At 38.5% G+C, this 12,781-nt stretch overlaps 1 protein-coding gene across 2 annotated transcripts in view; it reads right to left on the bottom strand.

The window, feature by feature from the left end:
* UBN2 (ubinuclein 2) overlaps positions 1-12,781 on the bottom strand; it is a 58,710-nt gene that overhangs the window by 37,396 nt on the left and 8,533 nt on the right. For both annotated transcript variants that reach the window (XM_054829935.1, XM_054829943.1), the window contains exon 3: positions 10,142-10,243. In XM_054829935.1, the coding sequence (XP_054685910.1) occupies positions 10,142-10,243 (102 nt within the window). The remainder of the gene's footprint in view (positions 1-10,141; positions 10,244-12,781) is intronic.

Raw genomic sequence — 12,781 nt, 5'->3', positions numbered from 1 at the left:
CAATACTGAAAATTTTAAGACAGTGAACTTAATAAGCAACAAATACAATTCTGGAAGCTATAGTCTGCTGGAAGCACAAAAACAGATAGGCAGAGACACATACCTGCCAACAAAGATAAGGAGGAAGCATTTACAGGACCTAGAAAGTGTTACAAAAGTACTAGAAAGACACGATAACAGTTCAATGGCTAAGAATCAATTTCTGCCCTTCTGCTGAAAAAAAGGGTAGGATGTTGACACACCTCAGAGGTACGCACTCTGGCAGAGGAAAAAGTCAATTTTGAGTTACAGCTGCAAGCAATAAATGTTTGGTAGCACAGCCAAATGATTAAGAATTAAGTAATATACTTCAGAAGGAAACAACATGTTTATTATTTTTAAGTTTGAACCAGCAGGCCTTCCACTGCATGTCTGTTAAGACAGAATTCAACAGGCTAAATAAATTAGTTGGCAGTTTTAACTACCACAACATTAACTGAAGACTCAAGATCACCTACATGAAGGGAACGCACACAGTGCAAAGTGGAGTGTCAGCTACCAGCTTATTTCATTTCCCCCAGCATGCCATACAAAATACACTGACGATAAAATGGTTTAAAAACCAAAAAATCTCGGCTACCAAAAGCATTAAGACAGGAAGAAGAGTTATCCAGAAGAGGAAAACAGTGAATGTATACTTCAACAAGGAAGCTGGTGAAAGAGCCTGAACTGGAGACCTATGTGGATTGGATCTGAGTAAGTAGTTAGAAATTTCCATGAGTCCGACACCTTTTGTCTTTCTGGAATGAAGGCTTAAACAGTACAGAAAGGGAAAGGAAAAGTGGTGACAGGATCTATGAAATACTCTATGATCATACGAAAGACTAGCACGAGAAAGCAGGAGAATCTATTAATTGGACAAAATGAAAGCAAAGTGGCTTAGTTGTGGACTTGCTATTCATCTTAGGAGACCAGGATGATCACGCAAAGTAGGAGATGCAAAGTAAACTTGAGAGTGGAGGCTGGGTAAGAATTTCAGAGAAATCTGATGTTTTTCCACAGCTCTCAGAAACAGCTTCATTATGAACAAGGAAGACGAAAGGGAAAGAAAATAAATTATCATCCACAGTGCTCCATAGACAGAGCAGGCGTTTCCCTTTTGAGCTGACAGGGTTTGAACTGAATTGGCGAGATTGGGGCAGTACGGGATCAAAACAGAATACAGCAGTTGCCAAGTCTGAAGGAGAAAGCATGCAGTCAGAGCTGGGACCATTATCATAAGAAGTGAAGAACAAGTAAAGGGAAACACAGCAAATAAAGACTTGGCTGCAGAGCAGTAACAGGAAGCCTTGGAGAACACACAAGGATTAAAGACAGTCCACAAGTGAGGAAGCCATTAATCACTGCAATGATTAGCATGATCAGCATGCTATGTGGCACAGATCCATAGGTAACCAGAAAGGCAGAATTTGTTCAATATACAGATGAACAAACTATCCCATAACAGTCGGCATGCAAACAAGGTCAGCAATATGCAGATGTGTAACTTGCCAGTTGCGGTTTCAACAGCTTCTGCTGAGGACTATGAATTTAGTCTGAATTTCAAAGACCTTTTTGACATTCGGTTCTCCTAAATGCTTGAGAGAGTTTACTTTTGCCTACCAAAATCTGGTTTGTCCTCAGCCTACTGAACAAGGTACAACTTAGCTCAATGTTTCATTTTATTTTCAACTTACCTAAAACTGGGGCCTGCAGACCACAATTTACCTAGTACCCCCTCCTTTGAGGTAAGCTTACTATTTTCTAGGGCCCTAATGAAACAGAAAATTTGAATATGATTGTATATTAGCAACAGCTGGATTAAGTTTCATTTTGAAGTTTCTCCAGGACTCTCAGTGAAAGGAAACATGGCTCTTGCAACTTCTAAATCTTCTAATGAACTGGTTTCAAGATTTTTGCTTTGCACTAGCTTTTTCTGCATATGAAATCACAGAAATGACACTATTAAGGAAAACAATTTAAGCCCTTTATGTCTTCTGTTCTTCCTTACACATTCCAAGATGGAAAATTAAAATTCTCAGACCTGCAAACAGACAGGACTTCATATACAATTGTCTCCTGTGAACATAGATTTGTCCCACAAAAGATTATGGAATCATTCTGCAGATAACAAAATAAGACTAATATATTGTCTGATCACCTAAAAGCAGATCAGTATGTAAGTTACTTTCAGCTATTGTCCTTGAGCTACATTACTATGCTTCTAGTGCCATTAATCTAATCAAATGTTTAGGTGTGAAAGATAATTTAGGTTTTTTTAAAAGTAAGTCAACCAGTTTCAACTTCATTATTATATGAAAGGAGTGAAACTTTATGGATTATACCCACTTAGGTCTGAAATACAGACCCACAGTACCTAGCAGTATCTTATATTAATATTGTCTACTATTGTGTTCAGATTTTTTGACCACGACCCTCCTCATTCAGCTCCCTTCCAGAGAACAACCTATACTATAAAAGTACATATGTGAAAAGGCTTTTTAACACTTCTGTATTAAGTCCTGGAAATGAGATTCACTGCAAACATGTTCAAGTGTTTTAAGAAACATAGCCTGTACATTATTTGTTGTGAAACTGGTATTTAGATAAAAGATAAGCAGGGATCATTTTTGTTCCTTGTTCAGTTTATTTTTGAGATGGCTCTAACCAACTGGGTGAGCAGGAAGCTGTTTATTTTTATCATTATTAGCCAACTGAATAAAGTCAAGCTACTGATATTGAATATGGTTGCTTCAGCCATGGAATATGGACTGAATATCCATACAGTTCACTACATACTTCAAGACAGTACAAACGTAAGTGATCGATCTCTATGCTTCTTAAAGACACAAAAAACTGAAATGCACTCTTTGGCTTTCCTATCCTTTAAGGATAAGTTTTCAAACAAAAAAACAGAACTATCTTTCCAAAAAATAGCACAGTAGAATATACAATGAAATCCTGAGCAAGGTTAAGTGGGAACAATACATCCAAGTTGACATCAAAAAGTAGAAAGAGCTTCCCCACAGTAAAGAAGGTTCCTCTTCTCAAAAGCATAGGCAAGTTGTTTGGGGTTTTTTTGCGTGGTGTTCTTGTTTGTTTTTAATCCTGAGGCAAAGGACAGCTGGCAAAGCACAACAGGGGAAAAAAGCATAACAGACTATTAAATAAAAATATAATACCTGTCTCAGGGTAGTCTAGACTAGGATAGGATAGTGTCCTAGGAGAATACTAGTTTAGTTGTCAGGGAATTTTAATCCGTCAGCCTACTAGAGCACCTTGAGAGAAGTACATACATACATACATACACATCTCCATGCCTGTTTGTTCCCACCACAATCACCACCTTTTATACCCTTCCACCAGTCAGAGTCAGGCTATCAGCTTCAGCGACCTTCAGTTCAACAAGATGACATTCTTATTGCCTTGACAATACTCAGCCTAAGTTATAAAATGTGTGACCACCTTTTATCTGTTTAATTCAATTCTTTCAGAGATTGAGCTCTGACCCACACTGAAAATACAGTTCAGTGGTTTTATTACAAATAAATATGCAGTGTATTACTTAACCTCTCCTCCAGGTTTCATGTCACAGAATTACTAGAAGATTCAGTAGAAAAAAGTTACACTTTCCTTTTCCATATAACATGAAGAGCAGACTTACCATATAGGACACTTAAGACAAATGCTGTTATCAAAGACCTGTTATTTTGGCATATTACAAACCCACCCTTTATATTATATTAATCATCATATTGTTTGTGTATTTTTTGGAAAATACTTAAGTTCCTTGTGCTGCTTAAATAAATTCATCTACTCATGAGGAAGTTGATCCTAGTCCACAATCTACTCCTCTACTAGCTCAGATTACCTTGAAAAGTGATTTTACGCTCTTCAAAAAGTTAAATTTAGCAAAAAGAAGTTGCTAGACCTATTATAACTATTATTTCTTACGCCTACATTCTTGATGTACACAAAATTTAAACAATGGTACTACAAAGGCCAGATGTAAGTCTCAGGTTTTTTCAAGTGCCTATGTAGATACTGAGTTTTCAGTTTCCCAGTTGTCTCACTGAGGTCATTAAATACTTGAGCAGTCATAAACTACCTGGTTAAAACCTAGGCCAGAACACAGGATTAAAAAAAATTAAGAAAGTATTTATTCCTTCCTAAAAATATATATAGGATATTTTCCAGAAGGAGCAAGAGAACATTACTGTTGCTTTAACAAACGGACTTGTTCTGCAGATTCAACTATGTTTGTCCCTGTAGCCATAATGGTTCTTGTATTAGAGGACTGCTGAGTATATAGTTTAAACATGTCTGTTCTGCATTAAGCAGAACAGTATCTGCTTTATTTGTTTGGTACTCCATTTTACACTTTTATTTATCTTAGGGTGAGAGGGGATAAAAAGCAAAGAAAGGATCTCCCAATTGAAATTTGCCCCTGTATTCACTTGAATGCATATGACATGTCAGGTATCAACTAAGAAATCTACCCTGAAGACACCTGGGAAGCATGCAAGACATCTTTCATTAAAGGTGACATGGTGCACTCGGCTAAGTGAGCACTATTCCCCAATCACAGAACTTCCAAGACTGGGCAAAGTGACAATGAACAAGGAAGACAGACCAGTAATATAAACACACAAATCCATAGCCAATGAAACAGCTAGTAAGTGAATCTCTTAAAAAAAGCTTTAAGGCACCTTCATGTATTCAGTGTGGATGAGGTTTGTGATAGAAGTCTACTAAGGCAGCTTTTTCCACATGAAAAATGCAGCAATGTTATATTTGTGTCTCAATCCAACCCGAAAGTATGTTTAATAACGGATCCTATGTAGCATTTTTCTGTATATGCCTCTAACATTGGCAGGTTGATAGGTTTTTTTGGGTGTTTCTGGTTTTGTTTTTTAAAAGACATTTATCTTTCTCAAGCAACGACACTACTCTCCATAGCTACGCATAAAACAAGCTCCTTGGAGTAGGAAAGATGAGAGAACCACATCAAGTTGGCCTAAAACATGTGGCCCAGAACCCCACAAAAAAAGGTAAAAATTACCATCAGCACACTGAGCTCTGCCATTCCCAAATAGATACCATTCTCACTGGGGAAAAAGCATCTCAGATATTCAAGATATCTTGAACGAGATGCTCTTTCCGGCAATCCATCAGCTTCAAGTTTCAGATCACAACAGGAGGAACTCTTGAGTGGAACCCAGGGTGGGAGAGAAGAGGATATTAAAGCTATTACACCTTTAACAAGCCTGGAGATTACAAGATTAAGTAAACCAAATTTATCCTGAAAATGTATGAAAACTGTATACCATGACACAGAATTTTTGCAAAGACTAAGCCCTTAAATTATGGAAAGTATTCTAGGGAACCCAGATAGTAAAAGAGCAACTCTTTTTACCTATGTGTTCAGAAATACTAAAATCAACATAGAATCCTTGAAAGGCTGTGATTTAAGAGGGTCTGAATTCTTGAGGCAAGATGTAGCTAAAGAAAAATAAGTTTTCTCTAAGTCAAAGTACCTGTTTTGAAGAAACTTTCCATGTATGAGAAACCATTGGTAGGCTAGTTTTCTCTACCCAGCAGCACAGGACTCTTACACCAGTGTTTAGAAGGCTGCTGTGGAACCATGAATATAGTAGACTTGGTTAAATATTGACATACAGTCCTGGGCATCCAAAGTACTGAACTACATGCTTCCCACTGCTCTTGGCATTCATGTTTTGCTTCAGTTCCTGTCAGTGTGGCTACTGGGTATCGCTGCTTCAAAAGAGAGCTTGCACTGCTTAGATTTCTAGGTAGATGGTTCTTCCTCTGCGTTTGTCTACCCAACATGGGGAAAAGTGCTAGCTGGTCTTTGTTTTGGATGTGCCAGTCTTACTACCTCTGAGTAAGAGAAAATTGCATACTTTTTCACTAAGCACCATGTATTACTTCAGATCCCTGTTCTATATTACATACAGAAAGCTCAGAGAGCACTGTATTCCCCTAGAATCTCTATCTGTACAAAGCTTAAATTGTCAGGAAGGTATTCAGGTCATCACAAGAGCAGGTAGTCCAGCTAAATCAGGCTGATATGCACGTGTGTGTATGTATGTGTGTGTGACTGTAGAAAGAATAGAGGGGAAGCAGAAATATACAGGAATACCATTCCACAAAGAATGTAGTTCTGACCAGTTTACACTATAGCAAAACCTATTTTCAACATCAAAGCAGTGGAAACACTGAGGAGGGACAGCTTTCTTTGCAGGTTATGAACATTTTGTATATTACTACCACAGGGGTCCATTCAGATGGACAAAGATTAGGACTTGCCATCAGACTAACCACTACATAGCAGTTGGAAACAATAGTAAGGTGGTCTTGACTTCCATTTTTTTCCTGGAATGAAGAGTTCACGACTCCCTGACTACAGTCAAAATGCTCAACCCAAAAATATCCACTGTATTGAGTGAAGCATGGATTTCCAATTTGCCTGCAATTGCTTTCAGAGACAAAAAGTCACTTCTTCCAAACAGGACCAGCTAAAAGTTTTCCAGCAAGGTAAAAAAACTGAACAGCATACCAGACACATCCGAAGCAAACGGCAACCTGTAACTATGTACTTATTCCTGTAAGAGGAGACAAATCTGAAGGAAGATGGGAAGTAGGAACTGACTATGTCACTTCAGGTAATATATACCCAAGAAGCCTTCTCCAGTATTTTCCTTTAGTTGGCTTCATGTCTGAGTCCACTGAATTGCTCTTCAGGAGCCCTTACTTTTCTGTGCTCCATAGCCACAAGGACTTTGATGGTCTTAATGCAGCCATGCTGCTAAAGTCTTTATTATGCTGTAGGAAAGTACTGATTCTTTCCACAGTAAACAATGAAAGCAAATCTGTAAGAATCTCATGCATGGTTTTCATTTTTCACAGAATGTTTACAATGGCAATCTAGCCTACTAAGCAGTCCAAAATTTACCCTACTTCATCAGGGCATGTACCAGTGCCCCTTGAGAAACACAGAATGGTTTGGGTTGGAAGGGACCTCAAAGATCATGTAGTTCCAACCCCCCCTGCTATAGGCAGGGACACCCTCCACTAGACCAGGTTGCCCAAAGCCCCATCCAGCCTGGCCTTGAACACTTCCAGGGAGGGGGCATCCACAACTTCTCTGCACAACCTGTTCCAGTGCCTCATTACCCTCATAGTGAAGAATTTCTTCCTTAATCTACCCTCAAGGAGGGTAGGATCTACCTTGAGGAGTCTGACAGGAAAAATCTCTTTGCTTAGAAGAAGCTCCCTTCTACCTGCACTTGCCAAGAACGTTCCTCCATAAAAGCACATCCTGTACCTGTCTGTACTCCAGCCCCATTCAAATCTGTTACACAAGAATCATGCCATTAGCATATTTCCTGCACTTGACCCTGATCCCTGCCCTCAAGGAAACAAGCAGAACAGTTCCCTTCTCAGATCCTTGGAGGACCCAAATGCTCTGTTACATACGCCATTTGTTATATAGGCATCTATGCTGCATGTACAAAATTGCTTAATTGGAAATGGATCCAAAGGAAGCAGAATTCCTTAACTCAATTACCATGCCTGCTAAAAACAGGCTTAGAGTTTTATTGGTTTGATTTACTGAATAATATTTGATGGCATTACCTCAAAATCTGTTTTTAGAAGGAAAATATCTCTAAAGCTATGGAATAAATCTGTTTCAGTGCCAAAAAGCCTGGTATTTATTTCACACCTGTGACAAAGAAAGGACTAAAATTCTGTGGAAGCTTTCAATTATTTTTTTCTGGGATACAGAGGGAGACAACAGGATGCCAATCCTGGAGCAATTCAAGCAACTCACACTCATTTTTCAAGTGTTTGTGCCCAGGATATTACAGCTTTTTATGGGTAAAAAAGCACATCATCCAAAAGCAAGTAAGTCAGGGCTGGGCCTGGCTCTGACACTTCTCAGAGTACACAGTGATTTAATAGCTGGCCACACAGAAGATGAGTAAGCCAGACACGTAGGTTTTCCTTCTGAACACTTCCTATTTGCATCCAAGATCAAATGAGAGGTTTTGTTGAACTTAACTCCTACATTACAGGACCCTTAAGACATGCAACAGCAACTTAGACTGCAGCTGGCACACAGTGCATTTTTTCTTCTTTTCTATAGAGAAATGGGGATAAAAACAAAACAGAGATGGCCTCTCACTAGTCTGTATTTGTAATGCAGACACAAGGCATAATGATTTGTTCAGGAGAGCAATCTTTAGAGAATACACCATTCTCCCCAGTAGCTTCCACAGCTACCACATGATGCAACCATCTGGTCCTCTAACAACTGCCTTTTGTATGTTCTCGCAAGGAGTCTGGCAAGAGCTATCAGAAGTAAATGCTCCTGCAAATCTAACGGGTCTGCTGCTGGTAAGAGGAACAGCACTGGAAGGACGCACAGTATGAGAAATACTAATACACCAGTGAGCATTCAACCCTGCTAGACTCACGTACATCTTTGACAGAGACCAGTACTGTAAGTACTGAAAGTTATCCAAATCATGTATCAGATCTGTGATAGGTCACAATAAATCCAGAAAAACCAAGTTACAACCTGGGTCCTGTATCATAAAATTTCAAAACTGAAGATGGTTAACTTAAGCAACTGTGAGAAACCAGATGAGCCTATAGGCTCAAGTGGTTTCTCAGCAGCAGTGAAGCACATCTGTTCTTACTGAGCTGAAGATCAGAATCTGACCTTTGGAAAGGACATACGAAGGCTTGGGCCCCAATATTGTTCCAGCAGCACAACCAAAAGCTGAGGGATAATGATAGTTTAATATTGGCAAGTTCAACTAAAGTTTTAATCTAGACCAAGAAAAAGGACAAATTCATACAAGCTACAGTAAGCACCTACAGCAAACTCACTTTTCACGCAACTTGTTCGTGTGCCTTCAGGCCTACTTCAAAACTAGCAATACACACAGAGGAGCTCAGCCTGCTATCCACTGTAGTTAATGTCTGAACTTCTTTTGCTCAAGAAGGTATCTGTTCTGCAGCACGCCTTCTGTGTCCCTCACACAGTCCTTAAGAGCAATAATCATTGCAACATCTACACACTAGAAACATCACAGCTCAGTGTTCACAGAAGCTCTTCACAAAATTTTGTAACTTCCCAGATCTACTACCACATTCAAATGGAGGCTGGACGTAACGTATGCTAAACAATGCACTTCACTTCTGTGCTTTTCTTACTCTTCTCTCAACAATTCCTTTTCATCATCTTTCCTCTCCCACTCAGACTTGTAGTTCCTTCCTCTTCAGAGCAGCCAATCATTGCTGTTCTGTCCGGTGTCACTCAGCAGTGGAGGAAACTGAAGGCTGGCTAAGGTGTCAGGTGTTTTTTGTTGGGTTTTTTTTTTTACTTGACTAAACAGTACACCTACTTCTTCCTGACATCTAATGAAGGAGAACTATAGGAGGTCTCCAAGCTCTTATATCATCCAATCTTTCTTCCAAGCTTATTCCTCATTTTCATAAATTCATATAATCACCTCTTCAAATGCCCTCTTATAAACCTCCTGATATTGTCTGCACCTAATACCTTTTTCTTTTACCTTGAGATGTGTTTTCATTTCTGAAAAATATTCAGAATAAACTGTAATATGCTGCTGTTTAACCAAACTGTTTTATCTCAAATTTTTCAGATGTATTTGGTAAATGTTTAGAATAACCATCCTATTCTTACTGGTTTTTAAGAACAGAATAGCATCCTGATCTAATGCAGAAAATCTAACACCAACAATTTACTAATAATCCAGATAGCTAATACAAGAAATGGAGCCAGTGTCATTTCAGTCCACAGTAAATGAAGGGCACAAATAAAAATAATTTAATTTCTAAAGCTGGACAATTATGTGATATAGCAATAGCTTTCTTAATTCCTGCAGTGCATAATATCTGAATGAGACTGCAAATACTATCATATGTTGGATTCCCAAAGTAGTATGCCCTTTAGATCCATACCAGTTATACACAGGCACAAAGTATTTTCCCTTACCTTTCTTCTTTAGAAAAAAAAAAAAAAAGCATTGTCTTATTTCTTGTTGCTGCTTTGATGAGGCTTACTTACCGCTTCAGAATTATCAATGAAAGGGTCTGTTTCATCATAACCATAACCTATATCGATTAGATCCTGCAGGCGATCCTTCCGATGTTTGTGGGGCTTTCCACCCTGAAAACAAAGCAATCATTGTATCATTTGGCAAAAAGAGAAGCAATGTACTGAACTCTACAAAACATAAGGCATCAGAGGGATGGTCATTCAGGGAATTAGCAGTTTTGCTTTTCTGGATGCTTCCTTGAAGATGGTCTAGATGACTTAAAAACTTTCACACAGGAATGAGTTCTGGTAAACATGCTTTACTGTAGCCTCACCACAATCACCCCTGAAAGTTATTCACTAGCCACCTGGTTTCTGCATGACTGAAATCATCCTAACGTTTCCTATTTAGAGATGTTTCACTGTCCTGTGTTTTTAAAACATAGTGATAGGACTGTTAGCGATAGGAGGACTGGGATCATTTAGAAAGTTATAGGCTTTTCAGTATGTTAGGGTCATTACAAAGGAAAATACTGATAGCCTAGCATTCAGTAAAGCGTTCCCCTAAACAAGATTGCTTCTCTACAGAAAAGTGAAGCCTATCTAAGTCAAAAAAGAACAATGTTGATCAGGTACTGGCAGATATGGTGTCTATGAGTTTTCAAGAAGTTACAGCATTCATATAACGTAACTGAAGAAAAACATATTAAGATAAAATCCTTTGAAATGCAAGAGCAGTCTCCTCAGCTGATAGGACTGGACATGAAATGGTTACTTGAGCAACTTAAAGCCAGAATCTGCATCACAGTCTGTGGGCTCACTTACCTCCCGGAGATGGTAAACTTCATTTTAACCTGTAAACGCTTTTCTCATGTGAAAGTTTTATTGTTAAATCAAGTCAAGTAAAAACTCACGCCCAGCTCAAACATTCAGGGAATCTAAACTTACAGTTATACAAATGGGAATCTGCTTAGGATATAAAGTCTAGTTTTCCGGCTCCTATATATTGTCAATATAAAAGTCTTAAAAGATAAAATTCTCCAAAAGGCACAACCTTCACTAAAATGGTAACCGGTGTTCTTCCATAAATTTGAGAAGACTTGCTCCTGAAGCTTCTCTGCCTGTGCTCTACAGTTCTAAGCATGTTTAGAATGAGTCTTTTCTATTGTGACATCCAAATGTCACAACCCACTTGTTACTATGAGTATGCAGACAGTGTTCAAACGTTTCATCCTTGCTCTTATGAAAGGTGTAAGCATCTGAGCACCTTCATTTTAAAAATATTTTGCAAGAATTCAAGTTTGTAACTAAGTTAAGCATACGCTCTTGCAAGCAAACAGGAAATCTCTCAACTATAATTAAATAAATAAATGTAATAGTCCTAGGAGAAAAATCTCAAAATTGAGTTCTAATTTCAAATCAGGTTTCCAAGCCTCAGGTTTCCAAGCTAAGTATCCCTAACTTTTCCTATCAGTCTTATCATCCCCTCCAGTCACTCATCTGATAAAATATCTGAATGACTGCACATTCCCAAAACAAGCGGTACTTTCTTTTCTTTTAAAAAAAAAGTTTGGATGAGAGAAGAAAAAATATCTTAGAAAAAAAGGTAGCACTTAAGAATTCTATTTAAACTCCAGTGCAAAGGCTTATGTAGTTCTCATGATTCCGACTGAGGCACCAGCAGGCTGTCTGAAGAATGCATAAACTTTACTTTACTTCTTCTGATCTCACTAATGTGTAATGCAATCCACCTCTGTACCACATCTCTTGCAAAGTCCAAGTAACCATCACCATCCTTGCTTGTGAGTCCAAAATCCTTTTGCAGCAGTGGTTATTCTAGGATTTCAGTGTATGGGCATTAAAAAAATTCTCAATACATTCTGACTGCCTGTTATTCATAAAACCATAGTGCAGATATGGAACAAAGTTAGTAACAAAAAAGAAGTCTCATAATAGCCAAATGAATAAAAGCAGGATTAAAATAGTAACCTGTATTCAGACACATGAAAATATCTGAGCCAGTGTATGTACAGTTAGAGAACTTCCTTCCAAGCCTGGCTCTACCTAGTGGTGTTTAAGGAAGCGTATTGAAAGTCTGTATGATCAACATGTTAGGGATGCAAGACCAAAGCAGAAAAACCGAAGGGATTATCTGCATCGGTGTTTACTACGCAGCAGTTCAGGAAAGTGTTACCACTGAAGCTTTTCACGTTTCCCAAAAGAGTTCCTCCAACCTTTGTATCCCAGAACATAAGCACTCATGATACTAGAGCAAATTAAGATGTCTAGCTCCTGAGGCTGCAAATGGTACTCATGCAAGTATTCAGAAAACTCAAATACGAGTTCAACAAATTAACTGTGGCATGGAACCTAACGTTTAAACAACCTTTGCCCACCAGGACTAGAAGACAGCAAATACAATAGCAATTTTCCAAGGGCCACAACATAGTCTATAAACCAGTAAGTGTGATCTCTATATTGGGTGAGTTAACAGAAGTTATAAAGAACACAGCCAGAGGCACAAGAACATACATTCCAGAGCAGGAAAGAATTTTAGTAGAAGGGAAGCAGTACTTCAAACACTTTTAAAAAGGTCCAAGATCTTTAAAGACAAGAAACTATCATAGGATAAGAGGGAGGGTCCACTCAAATTAATGTCTGGTTTAAGGC

This window comes from Grus americana, chromosome 1 (assembly GCF_028858705.1).
Source record: "Grus americana isolate bGruAme1 chromosome 1, bGruAme1.mat, whole genome shotgun sequence".
NCBI lineage: Eukaryota > Metazoa > Chordata > Aves > Gruiformes > Gruidae > Grus > Grus americana.
Note: the sequence above shows the minus strand (reverse complement) of the source record. Positions and strands in the feature narration are given on the sequence as shown.